The 25,342-nt window shown below is 39.1% G+C and overlaps 1 protein-coding gene across 2 annotated transcripts in view; it reads right to left on the minus strand.

The window, feature by feature from the left end:
- TRIM66 (tripartite motif containing 66) overlaps positions 1-20,937 on the minus strand; it is a 52,529-nt gene extending 31,592 nt beyond the window's left edge. For both annotated transcript variants that reach the window (XM_074585904.1, XM_074585903.1), the window contains exons 1-4: positions 20,718-20,937; positions 9,817-9,920; positions 5,062-5,209; positions 156-288 (exon numbers count right to left, since the gene is read on the minus strand). In XM_074585904.1, coding sequence (XP_074442005.1) covers positions 156-288; positions 5,062-5,209; positions 9,817-9,920; positions 20,718-20,937 — 605 coding nt within the window. The remainder of the gene's footprint in view (positions 1-155; positions 289-5,061; positions 5,210-9,816; positions 9,921-20,717) is intronic.
- Between the last annotated feature and the right edge of the window lie 4,405 nt (positions 20,938-25,342).

A 25,342-nucleotide genomic window follows, 5' to 3' on the forward strand; every position in this document is an offset into this window, starting at 1 on the left:
GGTTGGGCATAAGACAACTAAATGGAATTTGCCATGGCTTTTAAGTTTGGACTAGCCTGCAACTTCAGCTGACAGAAGATGCAGACGAACAGTCTTAAATCTAAATTAACTACAGTTTTAGACAGGGTTATGATTAAGCAATCAGTGTGTGGTACCTGTGTTCCTTGTGCTCTGTCAGAAGGCAGCCGCGGCACGTAAGGGTATCGCAGGTCTCACAAAACAGCTTGAGTGGCTCTTGAGTGTGCACTGGACAAAATAAGGAAAACTCGCTTGCTTCATCCTCAGTTGCTGAGGAATATAAAGCAATGGTGTCATTGACAATGATTACTATTATAGTTCAGAAAAAGAGTTGCCAAACTCTCACAATTTCATTGAAAGTCTTGATGTTATTTTTAAAAGACCCAGACCATGGAACCATCTGATTATATGAAGCAAGGTTTGTTTATATTTTTTTCCTGGCCTTATACATCCTACAAACTGAGCACATCAAAGAGGTTCAGAAACAAGTCATGAAGTCAAATTCATGTTGTCCTCTAAAGTCTCATGAGTATTAAATATTTCTCATGATTTTGGGCACCTGCCTCATGACTTTGAATGCCCTGGTCTGGCAAACCAGTCAACAAAACTGTATTGTAAAATATAGAAGAGCAAATATATTAAATAAACCTGAACTCACAGTAGAAGCAAGGAAATCCTTTGTTCTTAAAAACCTCACATGGGAAATTGTTTTGCAAACAAAACACATGATCGCATCCTCAAAGTATTCCTACAAAGACACTATTCCATTATTCTTTACCAACACACAAGACATTAAACAAAACAATCATAATTAGATAACATTTATTGATACAAACTTCAAATGAAATAAAAATATCACTTATTTCTCTATCATCATTTGGTCCTATAAAATGAGAAAAAATGTTTCAGTTTTCCCACACCAAATCTATCTTACTTATCTAAACATTTAAAAAAACCAACCTGTGGCAGGGACCATGCTCTCATCCTGTAGCAAAATGCAGCCCTTTAGAGAATCAAGCCTCTGAAGTGATACTATCGCAATTAACACAGACACACAGTGTACAGCAAGCTATACTAATTCAGTCGCTTTGTTTTCAAATTGGAAAATGCACAGAATAGAAGTAGAAAGGCTAAGAAAACCTGTTGTCTGACAAAGAGAATGAAAATATGGAGAAAATCCATGCCGTGCTCTTAAAAAGTCACGACAAATTTCCTACTTTTTAGATTGTTATCTACTCTAAGTATTTCTGAGGTGGTTGTTTTACTTCCTCCAGTTCAATTGGCTGCCCCCTCCACCATCTTAACATAACGTGCAAGAAGATTATTTGTGATAGATTAGGCCAAGATTTTTATGTAACAGCATTACATAGTTTACATTGTTATGAATTATTTACTACAGCATCATGTTTTATTGTTCAGGAAGGTTTATTGTTTTATATTATTTTTGAATCAAATGCTAATAGATAGCATTATTAAAAGAGGAAATTGGATCAGGGATTTTTCTAGCCCACTCCAATATCTTTTTCTATAAAGGTACCAACAGAACTCACCGCAATAGCAATTTTTTTCTGATTGTTCTGCAAATGTGTACTTTTTCACTAAAACCTGCAGCTGACAATGCAAATAATACGTAACCAAGCAGGTTCTATAACCAACATATAACCAAAGTGGATGCTGAAGATCGTCTCTTCCTCCCCTATGGCGTCAGGTATTATATCTTAGAAGAAAAACAAAAAGCCCCTAATAACCATGTCAATTTTCACGAGTTGGAAAAGCCCCTCTAAGTGTTCAGAGCTTGCAGAGCATGCAAGCTGTTTTTCTGAAAACTCAGGATCAAATTATCCATATTAAACTCCAACTTATAATGAGATGCGGTCTTTAAGGTCCAAGTATAATGAAGCCTACTCATGATCTTCTATAAAATGATTTCTCCATTTTTCTGTCTCTGAAGGGTTCTTTAGCCTTGGGGTGATTGTAATCATCCCAGAGAAATCAGCGGGGTTTTTAGGACTGTGTCAGATTTAAGAGACAAGCAGATTTCAAATGCAAATTATGATAAAAATCAATGTTATCTTATTACAACACAGACCATCAGTGTCTGCCACTAATAATTCCCTGATTCAATTGACATATCAGTGAGAACTGCCACTGAGCCATGGTATTCTTGACCTACTTTATACTCAGCTCAGAGCTATGCTCTTCAGCTTTAAAATAAGTTGAATTCTTACAAATCAGATGCTAAGCAAGGGCACAAGCGTGACTTTTCTAGGAGCAGACATCTTTACCAAAACTATCCATGTTAGCTTCTTGAAAAGAACTTCACTTGAGGAACAGGGAAAGTTCAGTTGCCCTAAATTCTGAATTAACATAATTTGAGTCACCATTTCCTACTGCCTATATTTTGTTTATCTCAGGTTGATCTCTTGAATAATTAGCAGAAAGTTTTAAATCTCTGTTCCTCTGACCAGTTAATGTCAACTACGGAAAAGCAATCTCATCTTAGCTAATAGGGTCCTCCCTCAACTTGCATAATATGCAATGACTCAAACTTTGATTTTACAGGTTCATACTCAACCTTGAAAGACTGAAAGGATAGTATAGCAAAGAGAAAATTATTCCGTTTGTGCACTAGCCTATAAATAGTTGGTATGTCAGTACCAGATCATTAACTTCTAGCATAGTTTTGGCAAAAAGATTGTTTCTACTCAATTGCAAAGCACAGATTTCCACTTGATGAGGAAAGAGTCTGTACTGAATGTCCTTTTAAGAACGTTACAACTAAGGGAGGAAGAAGTTTTGGACTTTAAGCAGTTAGAGAGCTCTGCAGCACTTTGAACTTAAAAAAGTTCACTTATTCCTAGTGCTAATGCAGAGCTCTCCAGTGAAAGGTTTGTTCTTCAGAGATTATCCCTCCAAAACTGCTGCTTAATCTGTCATAAAGCTTTGGCCTGTGTTCCCGGCACCTAGCTCTCCAGTGCTCAGCTATGCAATTCATTTTAAAAGTTTTCAACATTTTCACATGTTGTGGTCACAAATCCAGAAAGTTTTTGCAGGTTTTTTTGGGTGCCTTTTTTTTTTTTTTAAATCAGGAAAAATCAGTGTCTGTGAAAAATGGAAGTAGTGCAGTTTAACCCATCTGTGAACCACATCTCAGCATCTCTTCGTATTCATAACAAGCAGTAATAGTCTGTCACTCACAAGAAACTGGAATTTTTGATAGTACCTCTAGAAGTGGTTCAACTAACAGGAATACACTGGAGCAACAAGACGTAAAACATATAATGTTACTGGGAAATTTGAGGGGGGTGGGTGGGAATCAAAGTGATGTCCAGTGCTATTTATCTGGGTTTATGCTTAAAAACTAAGGTCTATTTTACAATGTAGTAGTTCAGTAGCAGTTTTTAGCTGAATAACTGTGATACAAACCACTCCCATAACTTCCTATTCCAGTTCTCAACAAGCATGTTCAAAACAATGAAATCTAACTAGCACACACACACCCCAAGCTACCAGATGTTACAGAATGCTATGGAGGCGAATAAAATGAAGCTGTTTCCAAAGAAGAATGGAGCCATTTCCAATACTACGAAGCCCTCACAGGGAATTCCCTACCAGCAGCATTCATTTTGTGGGCCTTCACTTCAGACTCACAAAGGATGAGTCTGTTGGAAAAAGAAATCAGACTACCTTAAAATTGTTTTCTTCTTATACAATATGGCATTTTTCTGTCCCAGCCTGGTCCTGCCCTTATCTTCTAAATACAAAACTGAAAGAAGGGTAAAGTTCTGAAAAATCACATGAATTTGGCACATCAGTCTGCAGCATGACCTCAGGAGTCACCAGGCTAAGGGTGTAGCCTGGCAGCCAGCTTAGCCATTCAGCTGCATGAGCTGGGTCTCGCCCAGCGGGCAGTTGATGACCCAGGAAGGAAGCAAGAGGATGTGCAGGGTAAGTGGATGGGGAACTGTGACAGAGAGCTGCAGGTTTTGCACGGCAGGGAGTGATCAGATGTGTTACACAGAGCACAGGTATCATGAAGGAAGAAGCAGAAAGAAAGGTTTCCCAGGGAAGCCGGGCTCCTTTAGTTCTGCCGCTCAAGGAAGAAATTGTTTATCAAGATCAATAGGAATAGGCAGGATTCAATATGTTTGGTGGGGTTTTTTTCCTACTTTGCTTCGTTTCAGACCCAGGGAATCTTACAATTTTCAGATCACAAAAGAAAGTGTGGCTCTTGTAAAGCAAAAGGCAAAAGATAGAACACTTTAAAGGTGCAAGATCAATGGGATAGAGAGTCTCTTAATGGTTACAAGGGCCTACAAACAAGGTGGCTGCTGTTCAGAACACCATACACAGACTGAAGGTGGCTACTGAATCTGAAAACAGAGGATGCTTTATTTCCAGAAGAGAAAAAAAAAAAAAAAAAGCCTAAGTTCTAGTATATACTAGTATTTACTTTCTTTGAAATATCCTGAGGGGATATTCACATCCTAAATAAATAATATATACATAAATAATAATAATTTAAAAAGCTTCATTTGTGTTTGCTGATGGCAATATAGTGATCACACTCAGGAACCATGTTTTTCACTCCAGGCTTGGAAAGGAACATCTTATAGTCATCACAGCCTTTTGCCGCCTGTGACTCACGCTCCCACACCTTGTCCATAAATACAGGAAATGCTTTATGGTAGTTTCCTGAAGGAAATTACCCAAAAGAGAACAGAAATACTGAAAGGGAAAGGCCTTTTGCTGTTGTAGCTTACCAAACCTTAGCCCATCACTCCACAGACAGAAAAGGCATATGGAAAAAACAGTCTCTGTGAAATACAAATATCCAAAACTTTTCAGATACTGTGGAATGCTGGTTGTGGCAATGGCCCTAAAGTTATAGAAAAATCACATAATCTCTCATTGACACAGACATATCCTTCTGAGTCACGCACACAGAGCATGGTGTCTGCAGCACACAGCTTGCAACTGCTCCTTTTTCAACCGAATAACTGATATGAGAAGAAATAAAATTTCGAAGTGTATCTTCAGTACCTGTGCAGCCCTTCAGGGATACAGAAAGTAAGCGGTCTCCAGTTTCCTTGCCATGTCTATGTTCCTCTGTACATGAGCTGCACAACCACTTATTGCAGCTTGTACAGAGACTGTGAGCGGGTCTCTTCTCTTTACACGTGGAGCAGCTCTAAGAACAAAAAGTGCAGTTACATACAAGGATAACAAATTAGCTGTACAAACTGTTATCTTTAGTAGGCTATGATTCAGATTGGTAAGCTTAACATTCTTCTTCCTCAGACTAATGCAATTCAAGTGATTTTAAGAGTCTGGTTATTGTTGTAACAGGGAACAGAATAAAATTAAGATTTGAAGCTCTTAAATCAAATTGGTTGCCTTTCTCTGCTCTAGCACAATCAAGGATAATTATGACATGATGTAAGAATTATTCAGCAAAATTCTAGGGTCCATGTTACATGTGAAGTCAGAATAAATAATCATAATCACTTGTTTCTTCTGTACTGAAAAAGCCATGAAATTATGAAATAAGACTTTTCTGATTTCAGTTAAGGAAGGTTAGGTTAAAAGTTACTTTTGAAAATGAGTTGTGTGCTTTGTAATCCATTTCGGTTAAGTGCTGTACTACTTACTGATGGCTTTAACACATCAAATGAGTGTATGCCTTACTTTTATATATATATATACACATATGTATATATATATTTAGATAGATAGATACAGATATTTTCTACCTCAGAAAAGATAGCCTAAGTTGCCAAGTATATGAAAAGTTAGAGTCAAACATAGCCCATCAAAAAGTTCTTAATCTAACTACCATTTCCATTTCTAGTCACAACATTATGCAGAAGCATTTTACCATATTATTTCAGTGTTATTCATTAATTTCTGTCCATTACTAATTATTTATTAACAAACTAAAAAAATCTATAGGCTAGAATCCACTTCTGCTTTCATGTATATGAATGTAAATCAGAGCTACTTCAGCAGAGCTACTCCAAATCTACATTACTTCATTTAAAATTAGAGCTTACTCTATTTGCTTTAGCATTATATGAACCGCTCTGATACAGTGTAACTGTCAGAAAAATACATAAAACATGACAGTGGTAAGGCAATTTAGAAAACAATACGGGAACACCCACATATAATTAATGAAAAACTTAGTTCCTATTCTCTAAAGAGCTGACCAGAAATGAGCTCAATTTATATACTAATATCACATGTGGTGAACTGGAAACGTAAGACAGGGGAACTTGAGAAGAACTGGAAACCTTAATTAATTATCACCTCTATTGATTCAACAATTTAGGAAATGTCTTTTGTTATATAGGCCACGCTGTCTGGAAGTGTCACTAAAGGGCAAATGAATAAAGTAGCACATAAATGAAGTGGCAATTTGATCTTTGGTATCCAGAATGAACTCAAGAGTTATTTCAGGATAGCTATAACTATACGTCTTTTAAAAAGTATTTGCACTAGGCATAAAATACTTTGTTTGAAAACTCCTAATATTAATGCTTTTGACCTACCATAGCCACAAATAGGTACTAATGGGCGGAGCGAACATAGTGATGTAATTTTACCATCATCAAAGCATAAAAGCTTTGCCACCAGTTTATCATACTCAAACATTTCCTACAAGGTTACAATATATCTACTGTACTTATGCATAGTTCCTGAATATTGCTACTACTCGGGGCTATTCAAGCAACTAATAATAGATGGCAAAATTACTTCCTATGGTGTCCTTTCTGTTGGGCATCAGCTTATCTTCAATTCAGTCCAGTTACAATTACATCCCAATTATTCTGATGGGAAGCACGAAGAGAAGGATATAGCAGCATGCGTTCAGCACATAAGCCCTGATGCAAGCCCTGGTGAATTTAATAGAAGAGTTTCTCTTTGTGGTGTCTCATGGAATAGAAAGCCTGAAGAAAAAACAATCACAGTGCTTTGCTGGTCGTCTTAATGTTAAAGCCGTCTAAATGTTAAATGATTTAAAACTAAGTGGAACACCTTTATCCACCTAAATTCTGACACAGAAGTGAGCTGAGTTCTGATTCACTTCAGTGAAAGAAGAAAAATTTTTGTTCTCTTGAAATTCATTTAAATTTTACTATTCCCTTCAGTGGAGCTGGAATTTCACAACAGGTCTCTTATCAACTCATTGTTCAAGAGTTTCTAAGTATTCCCAATCTTATTCAAAGGGATTGGGCAATTCGTGACAATAAGACAACAAAGCAAAATTTTAAATGTGTTTGATTGTTTAGGTAGGGAAGTATTTGTGTAAGCCATTCTGCTGTTTTGGCCATTTGCTTATCAACAATGTTTTCCAAAATGTACATATAATAATTTAAACGAAAAAGCCTAATATAACTCATATAACCAAAATGCAAGGGTATTTATTCTGGGAAGCAAAGCTTGCTATATAAAAAGAAGTGTCTAATTTAAAGTGTACCCATGAAGGGCCAGCTTAGGGGACAGGTCAAAAGTTGAGTGATGCTCTGCCTCCTCTACAATAACCAAAACTGCTTAATGACAGGTTTGCCTGTAACTGCTCAGCTTTCAGTCTGACTAGAACCTGATGCTGTACTGTGTTAACGTTACTTCTAAGTTGCAAAGCACAGAGTGTTCCCAGAGTTACATTATTTATGATGTGGAAATGGGCTTTTGGGCAAGAGATTCTGAATTGCATATTTTTGAAACTCCTGCTGATGGTATATAGCACATTCTATCATTTATGCTTCACTGTCTCGCACACAGAGAAACATCTTGCTTCCAAACACTTTGTTACAAGCCTTGACAGATTCCCATTTGAACATATTAGGTAAATTAAGAAAATAATGGTAGTTCAGCTGTGTCTCGGATGAGCTGGTGCTCCTCCTTTGGATGTTACTGATGGTGAAACTATGGCTTTAGTTTTGGGGCGGGGATGGTGGATAAAAGACAGTAAGCAAGCTTCACTGAAGCATGACTTGACTGTTAATAAAAAGGAAGTAAGACAAAAACTATGCGGAACGTTCGTGAGTCCCTCTAGGGTACTCAGATGCTCTAGTGAGAAATCTGCCTTACTGAACCGCTTTTAGGACTCCTAAGGGATTGAAGAAAAGAAAAACCTTCTTTTAAAGAAGGTTTGAAAAAATAATCCAGTGCTTTTGAAGACATTAGATAGTCTCATTTGATTTCCTTTCTACACAAATTCTCATTGAAAGGTAAATGATGTGAGTCATGGTAATTAAGAAATCATAGAATCTGTTGGGTTGGAAGGGACCTTTAAAGGTCATCTAGTCCAACCCCCCCTGCAGTAACCAGGAACATCTTTAACTAGATCAGATTGCTCAGAGCCTCATCAAGCCTGGCTTTGAGTGTCTCCAGGGATGGGACCTCCACCACCTCCCTGGGCAACATGTTCCAGTGTCTCACCATCCCAGTATAATAAATGCATTCTAAACATTCAGCAATATCTTATGGATTTTCTTCTTCTCTTTGAAGAGTGCATGTGAATAGACCTCTTCCTGTTTTATCTAAAGTTATGTTGCACACTTCAAGCATTTTACACCTGAAGTTGTCAACACGCTTTGCTTGCATTTATTTTTTAATTTCCCCAGAACACTCCATGGATTAGGTTACATGTTTTTTTTCTTTTTAACAATGGAGAAAATGAAACACAGAAATTACAACGTCATTGGGCAAGTCACTTGCACAATTTAAAGAGGTCTCAAGCCTTCTGCATGGGACAGAACTGACCTACAAATTGTTGCTGCCCCTAGAGGAGTTAAGAGGAGTGGAAAGATATCTCTTCTGTCCTACATTATGGAAAAAGCGTTCCCCTCCACCCAAAGGCCCTGAAACTGAATATCCAGTGTGGCTATCCCATTTACTTAGGAGTCAAAAGTGCAAAAGAGACACACTGAGGTCCAGGAGCTGGTTCAGATGGTGACGTCCAGTATCCCTGATTATTAATTACTCTTTCCTTGCTTTGGACCACGCCTTGGAAAAAGCAGTCAGCAGATTACAGAATAGTTTTGACAAGTTGACCTGTTTTAAGTCCAGCTACCCAGCTGCAGTACTACTACCACATTTTGAAATCAATCTTATTCGTGTTAATAATAGAATACTGTTTTGTAACAGAATGGGCAGAAATAAACAACTTTCTCTGTCCCTCCTCGCAGCTCAAAGCCGTGACAACTAAAAACCTGTGAGAATAGTCCTGCCTATTAACTGGCTATTTAACAGAAATCCATCTGTGTACAGTGTGAGTACACAGCCAAGGTAGTAATCCTATTCCTTCCAATTACCCAGTGCATCCGTCCCCCGATGGGAAACTGAAATATGATGTGACCTTTTTTATTATTAAAACAGACAATCAGAAAATGATAATTGCCCACGGGATGTAATGGGTAATCTTGGTGTAATCATTCAACCGTTAGTCTGCTTCTGTTTGTGTTGAGAGCAGAAAGGGGACAATGAGGAATCCAAGAGATTCAGTATCTTCCTAATATATTGATTGTCACAGATCCAGTCCTATACCATTAGCAGCAATATTTTTTAGTCAGCTGTATTTTAAGTATACAGCATCAAGCTCATTATTCAAATAAAGTTTAAAAAGTACTATTAAGGCAGTATGTCCATCTCTAGGAGTGAAGTAATTACAGTGCCATATAAGCAAACTGTAAGACTGTTGTTCAATACAAAGTTTGCTCTGTTTTCAAACAGTGTTCATCTGGTAGTGTTTCAACAACTCACAAGGCACCCAACTTAGTGGTTTTCACTTACCTTTGCCATAGCTGAATTACCAGTGGGAAAGTCCTTGAGAAAGAAATTTTCAACTACATCCCTTGCAAAGCAGGTCTGTTTGCACACAGGACAGGAAAGGATACCTGAATATTTAAAAAAAACAAAACACCACAAATAAAACAATGCACACCGGCCATGCGAACCAGGAAATCATATAAACCACATTTAAGTATTGCTGTTTTTTTACATGACACAGACACACTTAGTTCCAGGAAACTAAGGCATTCTTCAAGCCCTAAGTTACTTGTGGCTAGATCCAGTTCAATACATAGGAAAGAAAAACAAATTAACAAAATCCCTAGAAATACACTATAGTTCAGCTGACTTGTTTCAGTATTTATCAGATCTGCATGTTCTAATTCCCATGAATTCATTAGGGCTTACAGCTTTGATAAAAACTGAGCTGCACCTGAAACTCTATTCCTTTGTTACAAATCTGCTTGTGCTTTCTGATACTCGCTACGGTTCTTCTAGACCAACTTTACATTAACAGAGGTATATCAAAGCATAAAACACACATTGCCTAATACTAGTTTTACAGTGCAGTACGCTACCCAAGTGAAGGGAAGGAGGAGTGACATGCTGCTAGCAGAAGCAACAAGTCAGAATAAAGGTAAAGGATATAAAAAGTTTCATAAATAAAAGTCAGAATTGTAAACCATCTATTACAACAAATCCACAGGTGGCAAAATGTGATCACTCCTAAAGCAAAGCAAAGCAAAACAAATCGAGCAGCAAAACCTAGCTCCACCTTTATTAGCTACTGAGCACAACTGTGATGAATCCTCGTGTTTGCCTGGGCTGAGACCTAACAGCTCATGAAGATGTCCATGACTGTATACCTGCATTTTTGCACCTCTGCTGTTCCATTCCTAGACTTCGTGGGCTAGAACCTACATTTTTCTAGAAGGTCTAGTACTTTTTTTTTTTTTTTGAAACGGAGTGTGCATGTTTCTAACCACATTTCTGTAAACTACTGTCATTTCTGTAAACTACTGTAGATGTGAATACAGTCCTTTAGAGATGGTGGTGGTGGTGTCAGTCTATTTTTACCTTATCTTATCAAGTATTTTTTTTATCTAAGTTTTTCCATTCTGTTGAGAAGAGAATTTCAGTGCTATGCTCACCTTGCCAAGTGATCTGTTTACGATAACTAACAGCAATATTTTCCATGACTAAATGATGCAAACTCACAGCAAGATTTCAAAAGCAAGATCAGTGACAACTTCCTACTGGACTGACAACGTTCAATGTGCTCTTTTCCTTAACTAAATTTATTTTGTAATAAGGAGAGTGGCCTGTAGATTAATTGAATCTTAAGACGTCTATTACTGTTTGCATTAGACAGTTATCAGACTCTTATGTTTTCCGGGTGCTAAGCAATACCTGCCCTTGGGACAGGGCTCCTGCAGTCCCCCGGCCAGGTGCACAATTCTAACCCTGAACGTCTCCCATTTTCAGAACTGGGCTACTGTTATTTTAACAGCAGCACTTTACATTGACAGAGACACACAAACCCCAAACCCTTCCTACATTACCACTTCTAACAAAAGCACTACTCAGTCAGATGTCTGGATACATTCACTTTCATTCATAAATGTTTTGAAGAAACTTTGAGTTCTGTCGCATTTCCTTTGAAGAGAACATCTTACTAAGAACCACTTCCATGAGGTTTAGGTTTTTTTTAGCCCAAATCTTGTTTTAAAAGAAAAAGCATATTGTTTACTGTTTTCAGAGGTTGCACTTACAACAGAACTCTGATTTGCGGGCCCAAGTGGCAGACTATGGTCTACCTCACACTTGTTTAACTGTGCATTTCATACAACACCGAGTGTTCATGTAGATGTGAGAAGGAACAGGCAGTATCCACAGGTGCCTGTGCTACTCAGCTACAAGTCACTCCAGGGGAAATGCAAGCAATTGCTAATGATTTGCTCATCTTCTGGGCATGTAACTTGAGTCTTGTTTAAGTGTGTTCTGGTGATAGAAGTTACAAAGAGGCTAAAACTTCATCTGATAAAGATGCCCGTGATGACAGAAAGCTGGAGAAGTCTTTTAAACTCTTCCTGTACTTTACATCCTTAATATAAGGAGCGCAGCTGAAAAGGTATCTTATTTACCTACAATATTTGGGGTTATTCAGTCTGGAGAATAGAAGGCTCCTTTTTAGCAAGGCCTGTTGTGATAGAGCAGGCGATAATTCTTTTAAAATGAAAGAGGACAGATTTACACTAGATATAAGGGAGAATTTTTTTACAATAAGGGTGGTGAAACACTGGCACAGGTTGCTCAGAGAGGTGGCAGATGTCGCATTCCTGGAAACATTCAAGGTCAGGTTGGACAGGGCTCTGAGCAACCTGATCTAGTTGAAGATGTCCCTGCTCATTGCAGGGGGCTTGGACTAGATGACCTTTAAAGGTCCCTTCCAACCCAAACCAGTCTAAAATTCTATGAATATTTGTACCTAATCACCTTCATATGTTACACCCTAGGACAACAGAATGCTTTTATATTAGTCACACTGAAACCTCTCCATGTTCTCCCAAATTATGGTTGTGTGTGTCTTTTAGATATCCGTTAACAGCTCAGTTCTCTAGAGAAATGTAAAAACAGAAGCAGCACTGCAGTACCTAAGACGTGTTAAGACAGTGCCCTCCTACAAGCACCAGTGAATTGTAGTACTAATTCCTAGAAGGCAAAACAGTTTTCAAGTTTCCCTGTGAGCACCTTACAAAGTGACACAGTTAAAAGAGCATCAGAAATAAAAAGACAGATTTTGATTGACAAGCTAGGAAGCAAAATACTTAATTTGCAAGCAGTTTCTCAAATAAGTCTCATGGGACATGCTCTAATTCTTGGTGTAGTCAGTAGGAAACCATGTACTGACTTTACAGGGAATCGCCTCTAGCCCTTTGAGACTTTGAACCAGTTTCTTATTCCCGTAACAGCATTGACCAAGCAGTGCCAGTTCTTGATCTGGCTAATACAGAGAGAAAACCTCCATATTGAGACTACGTAATATGCCACAAATTGACCAAAGGGGAACTTTTCAACAGGTTACTTGCTGAAGTAAGAAATCCATGACTCTCTCAGTCATTCCTTCATCTAGATGCCATACGGTGAGCACGCAGTCTTACACAAAACGTTTACGGAAACAGCTGCTTACTCGGGAAACAAAAGCAATGCTCAGGACTTTGCCATAGCAAGAGCGATGTCTGTCTACACACCACATAAGGTGAAAAAAGTTAATATTGAAGTTATTATTTTATTACATTCCAACACTATTCAGTTAGTGCAGAACATTACATCAAATTATACCAATTGAATGATATTTAATAGAACGCTCATGGCCTCAGAATCATTCATGTGAACTTTAAATTACGCTAATTTACTACAAACCAGTGAAATACAAAATACATTGTATAAAAAAAATGCATTAATTTGACAATGGAAAGGACCATCTTTTAAATGCTTTTAAATGTATTTAAAGAAAACTTCAATAATTTTCACTCTAAGAAAACATATATCATGCATGGATTTCAGTTTTGCACAAAAGCTCTTGTATATATATAGAGAGAAATGCAGTGGTATTAAGAAATATGGAACAGTCATGATTTTGGAGGTAGGTAACATCACTGCTGATTAATATTAGGAGATAACTAAAAGTGATGCCCTGGATGACATGGGACAATTTTTTCCCAGATATTAGATCCAAGTTATGCTACTGAAATCAGTGTTGATTTCAAATTTAAAACTCCCTTGAGATGAACATAAGACTTCTACAGCCCTCAGGTTAAAAAAAAAAAAAAAAAAAAAAATCAGAACAAAGACCATAACAGTTAACAGAAAAATAATGAGTACCCCATGGCAGCACTGTATTGGAAGTAGTCTACTTGTAGGAGGACTAATCAGTAGCACCTTCTCGCCTGTCCTAATACTGAATTCTATATTTAAGACTTTATTAAAAGCACAGGAGATGGATTTGCATCTTGCTAAAAGAGGGATTCCCTGAATGTGGTAGCTTCAAAGATCATACTTGTTCAGCTAATTGGGCTTCTTACTTGATTCCTTTTCCATTTAGTAAAAACCTGTGTTCCCTGGAAATGCCCAACCATTTTTAATATAAATTCCCAAAAGAATCTAATGATAGCTTGGCATAATAAATACACTACAGAATGGTTTGTGAGGCAATTACCCTGAAATTAAGCAAACCTTACATACATATTTACAAATAGCCATAAGCAGCAGCTACTTCAACAATACAAAGCAAGCATGCTATGCTTTGCTTGTGCTCAAAGTGCCAATCACCAGTAAAGTACAATTTCCTAGAAACCCCTTACCTGTCCTCTGGATAAACAGTCACTTAGAGAGCTACACACAAAGTCACTTGTGTTGGGGAGTGGGTGGTTTTTAAGTAGAACTGCACACACGGTGCACTCCCTGGAATCAGGCTTTGCCCTACTGCAGATTGAAGTTGCTACAGCTCTCACGGACTATCTGGGGCTCCCCCATCTTCAGCCAGAAACGCTGAAAAATCAAGCAGGGCAGAAAGATGTACCGAGTCACTACAAGGTGGATATTATTTTTTCCTCTTGCCTTCTTTCTTGCCCTTGCCTCTCAGATTCATTCAGGCCACTGCTAACTTGCCTTGGTTGTACTTTTCCTGAAGTGGTGGAATAACAATCCCATAGTGAGAATGAATAGCAGCATCCTACTTGCCTCCTTGTCTAGGTCTTCTCTCAGTCCTCAGAGTAACCTGGAGCAAGCGTGCAGATGAAAAGAGAAGAGCTTTTCCAGATCCAGGTAGGAGCAGGTCTCACAATGCCATTCACTCCCATGGTACATTTTGCAGACCATTCCCTAAATATTTTTCTTGCCTTCCTACCTTACCACTGCCTCTAAAGAACATTGCTGATTTGTTTTAAGAACCTGTACTTTGCAGACAGCTCGTTTAAATATATCATTATTACAGCACTGTGGGTGAAGGGAAGAGTAGTCAGAAGCCCTAGAGACTCACTGTTTGTACGTATGAGAATGATGCAATTTCTGGATCTAAACAGCAATTCAACATGGAATTACGGGATTCAAACAACAGTTTACATATTAGGAGATCAGGAGCCAAATTCAACTATGGTGCAATCGTGATGCCCAAATGAAGTCCACTATTCATTATTATTCATTACCTCCTGCTGTTTATCACTTGAACTCATTATTTATGACATCACATTTCATTGCTAAAGAGACAACTATGAATTGTTGTCTAGCAATGATCCTAAAGTTGGATTTAAGCCGTTTCATTGCGATATACAGAATATAACCTTATTTCAGAATTATATGCAGGATAAACCACATATAAGCTATTCTCAATGTATTTGAGTTATCAGCTAGTACTGAAGAGTCACTGAAGACCAAATTGTACTGAACAGACTCCCATGACATTTCATCACATGAGGGATGTGGAGTAATAGTCCTGCACCTACATCCTTCCAGGGCTCCACTACTCCTTTAACTACCATCCATAGTAGGATAACACACCTGAACACCACCACAAAAGCCACCAGCATTAGAAAGCGACATCCACAGACGTACCTCTCTGTGTGTGTTATGTTTATATACACACATCTCTGAGCTCTGAAAAGCTTCAGCAGCACTTTGCTGAACTGGTTGGCAGCCCTTTTTCATAAGCCACGTGTTTATTGCCACTTTCACACTCCCATCAGCAATAGTAACTAGATAGACAAGTCACCCATCTGGAGACTCCAGAACCACACCTGGGATATTCAAAATCAGCTTTCAGGAAAACAAGAAGGTTCTGCCACATACTGTTCAAGCCATAGTTCCTCACTGTCAGGTCTCTCACATCCCACAGCACTTTCATTTCTGTTAATAAAAGTTGCCACGTTGCATTGGACCCAGGGAATAGTAAGCAGACATGAAGGTAGCAACCCTCATTACAGAGCATTCCTTTGAAAAGCACAAATAAAGAACGAACTGAAATTTCTGAGTGCCCTCAAGTTTCCACTACACCTATATTGTAGCAATCTAATTTGTAAGTGACAGAGCTGTGGATAATTTGCAGCAATCATCTCTGAAAGTGCCGACTGTAACCTCTGCAACATATAAGGAAACTGAGTACAAAGACCTTTTGAACATCAAAAGCCACAGCTCGCCGTTTTGTTTCAAGGTCTTCCAGTCTGGTCAGGTTTAAACATAAAGAACCCTCAAGCTGGTTGTCTCAGAAATAAATCAATGCAGATAATTAACCTATTATTATCATGAGAATTGATTAGCATAAAGAAACAAACAGTGGAGCTATCATACACACCACATTTATACACGCTGTCCACATGTTGCACCTATTCCTCCGCTCTTTTGCCTCCAACAGCCATCAGAATAATTATTCTCAGAGAGCATTAGCTACAGCTCAAGCTGCAGGCATAATTTACACTTCCTCAGAGACCCAATTATAGGTTATAGGAAACAGTTCTGAAGACAACCTCCCACGCTACAGCTTCATATTTATATAACTAAACCCTCATTGTTTCACTTGCCTTTTGGATCTGGCAGATGAACAGAGTGAGAAGGGCTGAGTTACTTTAAATCCATTTTAAGATGATTAAATACATATATTATGAACAGTTTCCCTCTTTGGTACTACCTTTCTACTTCCCTTTTTAGAAATAAACCATGTATTTGGTGTTAAGTGGATCTAATTAAAGCAAATGGGTATTCTCCTTCAGAATTAATAGATGTGATGTATTGCATCACTTGCCTTATATGATTGCATCAAAACAAGGTCATTTGGGTCCTGGAGATATAACAGCTGTTACACCAAGGCGGACAAACCATACTGCACTGTAAGCCTAAATACGGTTTAAAGAACTCTGTAGATGTGCATTTTTATTTATTTATTTTTACATACAGACTTAGTACAAGATAAGTACTAAGTACAACACTGTGTTGTACAACAATAAGTACAGTACAACACTGTGTGCTGATATCTGGAGTCTCCTTAAGCCAGTACACCACACTTCTTATGCTAAAACATCATACTGAAAATAAGCCTAGAGCCAAAGGAGTCCTAGAGCTCAACCTTTTTCTTGAAATAAACACCCTTGAAGATATCTCTGAACACATTAAATGCAAGTGTGACCAACGCTTGGCTGAGTTTTAAGGTGTGCCTCGCTAACAAGCATTCACAATTAGGAATCCACGGTTATATATAACACTTACCTTACAAGCTAAAGAAAAGCATATATTTTCAGCTGAAAATAATAAAGAGCAGCAAGTGGACATCTGTCAACAGTTGAACTCACATCTGTTCTCTCTAATAGTCTGTTTTCTCTTAGTTTTATCTGATCAATTTGCATTTCTCTAATACATAACCCTGTTGCATTTCTTGGCATTTAAGTGGGGATCTCAGACCCTCTCTCGCATGTGGGAAGCTACCATAACTCAAGTGTGGACAGTTTTTGACTTATGCACAGAATGTAGATAGAAATTATGCAGTCATTTTCCATTACTTGTGTTATCCAACCTAGAGAAGCACAAAAGGGCAAAGCACATTTTTAAAATAGAATTTCAGAAAAAATAGCTCAACACACAAGTTCAATACAAAACCAGGATACAATTAAATTTACCACTTCCCAAAGCATTTTACAAAGCTGGGCAACTACTAATCACATTTTACACATATAAAGTGTAATTTTCAGGTTAGACAAATTACCCAGCTCAGTCACAAAATATAAATAATACCAAGGCTTAATATTAGTTAGCAGAAATCTGCAAGGTGTTCCTGTACATCTTTCTTCATCTGCCCTGTACTCAGGCGTCTAAACTGTGATTGAGCAGTGATTACCTGTGATTGTTTGTTTTTTTTAAAGGAAAAAAAAACACAAAACCAACCCTGGAGCTGAGACAGTCTTGCAAAACCATGAAGTTCTCACAACAATGCACCTCCACTGGTCTTCATTTATCTGCTTTTGAAATTAATATGTTGGTCATATTTAAAGCACTAAAGCAACTTAAATTATTGAACGTCTCCTGGAGAGCAAGATTTGCAAATAAAGGGCAATTTATTATGGCACCCACCTCCAAATCAGAAAGGAGGGATAAGCACAGGAACCTGGATGAATCTGCTTTTGAATGTATTGAGAACTCAGTGAGAAAGAGCCAGACTCAAGAAGCAAACAGAGCATACAATAACCAATTTTGTATGTTTTCACTCTGTCCTGTGATTGGCAATTCACACAGGCAGGAGCCTGGGAAAGTCCTCATCTAAGAAATTTCCATCTCAGAAGATGGGGGAATTTTCTCCCTCTTTTTCTTACACAATCTCTCTCTATAAAATTCTTCTTTCCCATGAACTAAACAGACTGGAAGCACACAATGTGCAGATCTGCAGAGGAAATGAATGTGTATTCTCTGTGACATGAAGAGAGGGAATAAAAAAAGGAAAGTGACACTGGTCTGCAGAAAAAGAAAAGAAAGACTAAGAATCTTAAAGTCCCCTTCAAATAAGAAGCATATGTAGGAGCCAAACTCGCCAAGATAATTTTCTTTTTCCACTCAAATTACTTCCAAACTCTCAGTTCTGACAGCTTTGAATAAATTCTGATGTGTATGCAGCTTTTCCATAAGAACTCTAACTATCTCAGAGCTTTCATTCATGAATCATCTTAAGCACATACAAGTATAAAAGTTTCCAACATCAACCCCCATCAAATATCAGGACCACTTACCTTCATCTTCTCAGCAATCTTAATACAACAACAATAAACTACAAAAGAGCTTTATGTTAGTATAATACCATTTATAGTAAAGCATACCAAAACCCACAAATTCAAGTATGCTTTTGTAGCAAATGGCAGATTGCCTTCACTTAGAAATACATTCACTTTTTCCATTCTTACATTTTGCTTAAAGAATTCACAGTGAGTAAGGAACACATCTTTCTTACAGGCAGTATTTCATGTTTACTCGGCTAAAAGGGTCTAACACTTGTCTTTACAGTTTAGCTTTGGCACTTACATATGATATACTTAAAGATAACACTGAAAATTGAGTTGGCATTGTACTGCCCATAACTCAGCAATCGGGGCAGATAAGACAAGCAACATTTAACATCATGCCATCAAAAGATTTCACAAATTTATCCTAGCTGACCTGTAATGGTTGCAGTTTCAGTCATTCAGTTAAATACAACACACAGATGTTTTGGTTTTCCTGCTCTCCTTGCTCATATATTAACTGAGCCTCTGCACCTGGTGTCTCACTTTATTTACTGGGTCATCACCACTCATTATTTCTTTTCTCTAATCTTGCTCTTTTCCATAAAAGTTCCCTACCTACAACAGAATGAGGAAGTAAACAGAGAAACTTCAAGAATACAGAAATAAACTAGTATTTTTTCCAATTTGCTATAGACAAATAATTCCCAATCCAGTCAGAAGCTTGAAGAAATATCTAATATTTTAACAACTCATAAGAACCTCTAGCTGCACTTCATCCAAGATCACCAAGTGGTATAAATTCACTTCTCCGCTTGGCAAACAGAAACAAGAAGGAGAGAGGAATGGCTTAGATGTCAAATGAGGACACATAAAAAGTAACGGAGCGGTTGTTTTCAACAGCATCTTATTATAAAGTAGATCCCCCAGACTTCAAGCCCACTATGATTGGACATTAAAAATTTTAAGGAAACATTTACTTGAAATGACTGCTTTGTTCTCTTTGTCTTCTCCTACCTTTATATGTTTTTCTGTCTGTACCCTACGCATGAATAGCCTTTCTCCTTTGCCATTAAGTTACTCCCTTTATCTTTTGTGTTTTGCTGGTCTTTCAACTGTGATCTCCTAACACTGTTTCCATTTGTTCTCAAACCTGAACTTGTCTCATTTATGTTATCTAGTCAATTCAGATTACCGTCACCTCAGGGAAGGTATTTTCTCTTCCTACATGGTTCTAAAATCTGTTATGGAAGAGATAATAAATGATGCCTCTTGTTCATCTGAAGTTCAAAGCCTGTGAAAATACAAGTAATCTACATGCCTTTGCTCTTCTTATAAATTAGTAATGAGTCTGGAATGCTTCCCCATGGCAATTAAGACTCATTCAGTTAAAATGACTGTATTCTGTGATCTAAGTCGTGTTTTATTCCAAAAAAGTTATGTATTTTCTATTAACATCACTACCAAAAACTGTGCTAATAACTTCAGGATTTTAAAAGCCACAGTCACAAAACGCATCTCATCCTCACTAGTTTACTTGGCTTGTTAGGGTGAGTTACAGTATAGCCTACAGTCAGAAGGGTTCGGATAGAGAGAAAACACATTTACAATGGGATAAAAGGAAGAGTTTCAGTACACCACAATATACATATTCTAATAACAATTACTATGACCTCTGTTAAGAACAAAGAACCGGATGTTTTTTGTTTTGTGTTGGTGTTGGAGGGGGAGGTGGCACAAGAAGGGGAGAGAAGGAAAACTATCACCACAAGCAGTAACATAGAAACATCTAAAATGTCCAAACGATTGGATAAAGATGTAGCCTAGAAACTACCTTGTAACATGTATTCATTTATTAAGGTAAGCAAATCGAATAGTCATAATGTCACGCTTAGTAACTGAAACTTAGCCCATTCTGGAAAATGTTAAATGTTGCCTTACTGCATCATTTCTCCTCAAAACGTTGCTGTTGGATGAAAACATAATGAAGGAGGCTTGCTCCCAATTCTACTGATAGAAATCTTGAGTCTCCTAGTTCATTCTTTTAAAGTAGTGCTGTAAAAGAATAGGCTACAAAAAGTACTTCTCAATCCATCTATTTTTATAATGCTGTAATACAAAGACCACAAGCCAGAGATTCTTAAATATTACCTTCGTAGAGAACTTCATACTCAGTGGGAATACAGCTATATCCTTGAATCAAATCTGGAAGACAGTCCTTACAGAAGGAATGAAGGCAAGGTAGCATTCTGGGGTCTCTCCTCCGCAGGTCCCATTTGCACACTAAACAATTCCTCAGCAGATCCAGGGTCTCCATTTCTGTTGGATGAAGTTTGACATCAAAAACACGAAGAGTCACAAAATGGCTCATGACAACCCCTTCACTTAACAAAACACTTGATCACTCAAGCGCAAACTAGAAGGCAACAGCAGGATGCACGTTCTCAGAAACAATATTTATTTAGTCCTCGTGAAGAAAGAGGAAGTTCCTTGCAGCTGAAAATCACATACCTGCTTCACAAAAAAAGAGTATCTTTGCAGATTGTTGTGCAGGAAAGTGTGGTTTAAGGTTTACAAACCATGATCCCACTATGTCTCTATAGTACTTGCAACTTCTGTAAAAACTGAAGTAATCTGTTCTATTGATCTACTTACAAAGCTGTTACCAGGCTGAATTGTCACACGCTGTACATTTCCTGCTAGACGCACTGAAACTGTGCAATAAAAATGACGATATTCTCTGACTGCTTTTAAAATTTCACCTCAGTATTTTATAGTTTTCAGGTAAAGCAAATAATCAAGCACAACTGATCATGTGTCCATCATTTCAGCAATGCATGTTAGAAAGCTGCCTTGACAAACGTACAGCATCTTCTGCCAATCTTCTTTATAGAAATTTAATAAAATGCACTTGGCAGTAATCAAATTTCAACTGTCAGGATGACCACAGATCAAATTACAGACCAAACCTGAACTTCTCATAAGCAGGACAGTGTTCCTCCTGCCAATCCAACCTCCCCAGGGTAAACTGAGAGTTTTGCAGTTCATGCTCCATCCTTGATTCTGAGATTTTGAGAGATGTTGATCAGATACAGCCTGGAAAGGGAAACTTTTCCAAGTGGCATCAGAGGAGGAAAAGCAAAGAGTCTGTTCTCCCCTGGAATCACCATTCCAGTTGACCAAAGCTCCTGGGGCCAGAGACCCATGTAACTGCCCATTGCCCTGGCATGGTGGCCTTGCTACCAGCAGTACATAACTTGCAGCTATGATCTTCAGATCTCCCCAGCACAGAAGAGCAGCAGCTGTAATCTAAGGGCTGTGCGTTCTCTTGGGGGATTTTGTCTTGGGCAGATTCCAGTGGAAAAGGTTAGTAAGCAGGTCTGTTTGGTTTGGTTTTTGTATACAATGCAAAAAAATTATTAATGTCTCAGAAATTCACAACTAGGAATTTTTTTAAGTGTTGTATCCTAAAGTCATTGCTATTTAAAATATTTTAGAAAAAATGCACCATATGCCAAAGTCTGCACCATATTTTATACCCAAGAACCATTCTGGGAACAAATGAAAACACGTAGATATCCACCAACTTTACTGAATTCACTTAGACAAATTCAAACCTACCACTAAAACTTATGATTTTAATTTCAAAACTAGAGGTTCCTTTAGAAATGAGCTGTGGTAATTCTACCTGTGGCTTAACTAATAAACATCATATCAGTGCTTACTACATGAGCTCATTTTTTACAGTGCATCTTCATCAACCGTCTGTCAGAGGCAAACGTCATTAGAGCAGCACAGCTTTTCAGCTCGCTCCATCTCTATTGTTTCTTGCAACAACTGTTGCGAAGACAAACCAGCACCTACAAAAACATGTAATTTCTGCAGTAGGAAGTTGAGGTCTTAGACTACCACATTGTTTAGACAGAGAAACCACAGCCCAGGACCAAAGCATCCATGCACAGAGAATCAGTGCAAACAAAGCCTAATAATGGGAAATGCTGTATCACCATAAAGTCCAAACCTGTGGCTGCATGAGCAGAAGCGGTTTACCATACATTTTAATTTATGCTTTTTGCATAATGTATGAAACTACGTACAAGATTTTTGGTAGGAGGGGAAAGGGGAAAAAAAAAAAAAGCAAAAAAAAGCGTTTAAGATTTCCTGCTGAGACAGGTATGCAAATCAGCAGCCAAGCAGCTACATTACCAGTGACTTGGCTACGCTGATGGGAAACACCAAACCAAGCAGCAGCGATGACAAAGAAAATGAACTTAATTGCGTTTGGAGACGCATGGTGAGGGTAACGAGGCAGGACAGGGAGAAGTGGGGGGGCAGCTGGCAGGCTGAGTCACACCTGGAAGGGGAAGAAGAGCGTTGGGCTTTTGGGGTGTCAGCCCAGATGAGGGCAAAGGGAAGGCACTGTGCTGGGCAGCTGCCCCAGGAGCAAAGCACCAGTGGCGGCCTCGGGAAGGACATGGCCACCCAAACACAAACCGAAGCGAAGCATCCAGGTATCACGGGACTCTGACTTCCAGTAGAGCATTGATACACTTCATACAAGAGCAGTCTGTGATGACACACTCCTGTAACTTTATCATTTCTGTATTTCAGGGATAAACTCTCTATGCAAGACTTCCAATGTCTTCTGTTCCTTTTTCTCAGATTTAATAAAATAATTTTTTTGGTAACTTCTTAGTTCCATTAAACATGGATGTTGCTACACGAGGCTCACTACAGCATTTTAAAATGTTGTAACATCAACTTTACCCATTTCGTCTGCAATTGCTTCACTAGTAGTATTGTAAGTTGCCAAGAACTTGGAAAACATCGAATAAAAATATCCCCATCTACCAAAGCACATCTATAAGTTTAAAAAAAACCCAAAACAAACCAAAAAACACCAAATGAACAAACAAAAAAACTCCAACAACCAACCTAATAAAAATTAAGATATTTTACATTTAAGAAGGTAGTTAGTCTTCATTTAGCTTCCTTATTTCTCCTGTTTTTATATAGGAAAATCCTTTATTCGGACACCGTGGACAGCCACCCTGGGGGCTTCCTATCAACCCTCACAGAAGGTTCTTCATACGCCAAACGCAGTTTGCGGTCACTCAGCCCCCCCACACACACCTCGGAAATACCCAAGAAGCGGCGGGCGGGCAGCACAGCCTGCCCGAGCCCCCTCCGGCGCGCAGAGCCCAGACCCAGGCACCCCCCCGCAGCCCCGCTACACCGCCCGCCGCCCTCAGGCAGCGCGGCTCCGCGGCGCCGCCGGCTGTGAGGGGAGGCCGCGCGCCCAACGGCCACCGCCCCCTCGCGCCCAACGCCGTGAGTGACAGCTGGAGGGGCGGGACTAAGGCCGGGCGCTACGTCAGCGGAAGCGTCCTCCGCGCGGTGCCGCCGTTGCCATGGCGAGCGGCGGGCGGGCCGGCGCCGCTCCCCGCAGTGCTCGGCAGGGCCGGCCGCGGCCAGGGCCGCCAGCCCCGGCACGGAATCTGCCGGCAGCCGCCCCTGCTGGCTGCGGAGCCCGACGGGTGCCCGAGCCGGTTGCGCCAGCCGTACCCGGCGGCTGGGTGGCGTGGCAGGAGCGGCCCCGGCCCTGCCGCTGGGAAAGGGGCTCTTGGGAAACATAACTGCATAAACAGCTCAATCCTAAAAACAAAGTTCGGTTTATTCCTCCAGACGCTTATTTCGGGAGTCGGCACAGGCAGCCGCCAAGGAAGGAGAAGTCCCATTACAGCCACAGCGTAGGTATGTTATGGACAAGGCTCAGCTATGCAAAAATCCCAACCACCACACAAAATACCCAAGCCCGTCTTTAGTGGAGCGGAGATCAGTTGGCGGAGCTGGCAGGCTTCACACAAAGCACGTTTTGCACTGAAAAGACTACAAAACATGGAAAAATTACCTAAGGCATAAAATACCAAATAATTGAGAGTGGTACCTACTACGTATGTCAGTGAGCTACCGTCACTTGCCTGTTGTCATGCGTGCACAGGGTCTGCGACCACTGACATGAGGGAGTAACAACGTTCCTGGTTTTGCAGCACCACACAACTTACCTGCAAATGATTTAGCTTTGGCAGTGGGTAAATACCATCACATATTAGGAAACAGTTGTCCCAGCAGTCAATGAGATAAAGTTCACATACTCTTTACTCGGTATTTTAGAAACTGTTCATTTAAGTTACAGTTCTTCACAACTAGCAGTACCACTAGCTAAGCTGAACTATTTTAACAAAGCAATGCATGTCAGCTTTACCCTAAAAGCCCTCTAAACTTAATTATTGCCAAACACTAGATTAGGAGCTCATCACCTAAGAGCATATCACACATACTAGAAGGTAATTTGCAACTATTAGGAATAATTCAGGACTTCTAGCAGTGAACACGCAAAAAAAAAATAGGTGACAGTATCTATATGCTTTTGGTCTAACACTAACAGCTAGCTCACTAGTTTTGAGTAATTGTTTGATTTTTACCACACGATAAAGATGCTGCTTTGGCATGCAGAGTCAAGCCTTGCATTAGCAACTAAAGTCCTATTTTGATGTTATAACTAAGCAAGGAATATTTTATGTAGTCACGTTAAGCCAAACACATCGGAAATACATATAGTGCAGTTCTAGAGCTGTGCCATTGCTTTATATTAGCTGTAAAGAAGGTTGAAGGTAGCTGGCAGCGTTTCTGTCCCACGCAGGGTAACTTCAGAATTGTGTACCCTACTTGAGGAGGGGACCGATTGCGAAAGTTAATGAACAGTTACTGTATCA

The sequence above is a fragment of the Larus michahellis genome, chromosome 4, assembly GCF_964199755.1.
Source record: "Larus michahellis chromosome 4, bLarMic1.1, whole genome shotgun sequence".
In the NCBI taxonomy this organism is placed as follows: Eukaryota; Metazoa; Chordata; class Aves; order Charadriiformes; family Laridae; genus Larus; species Larus michahellis.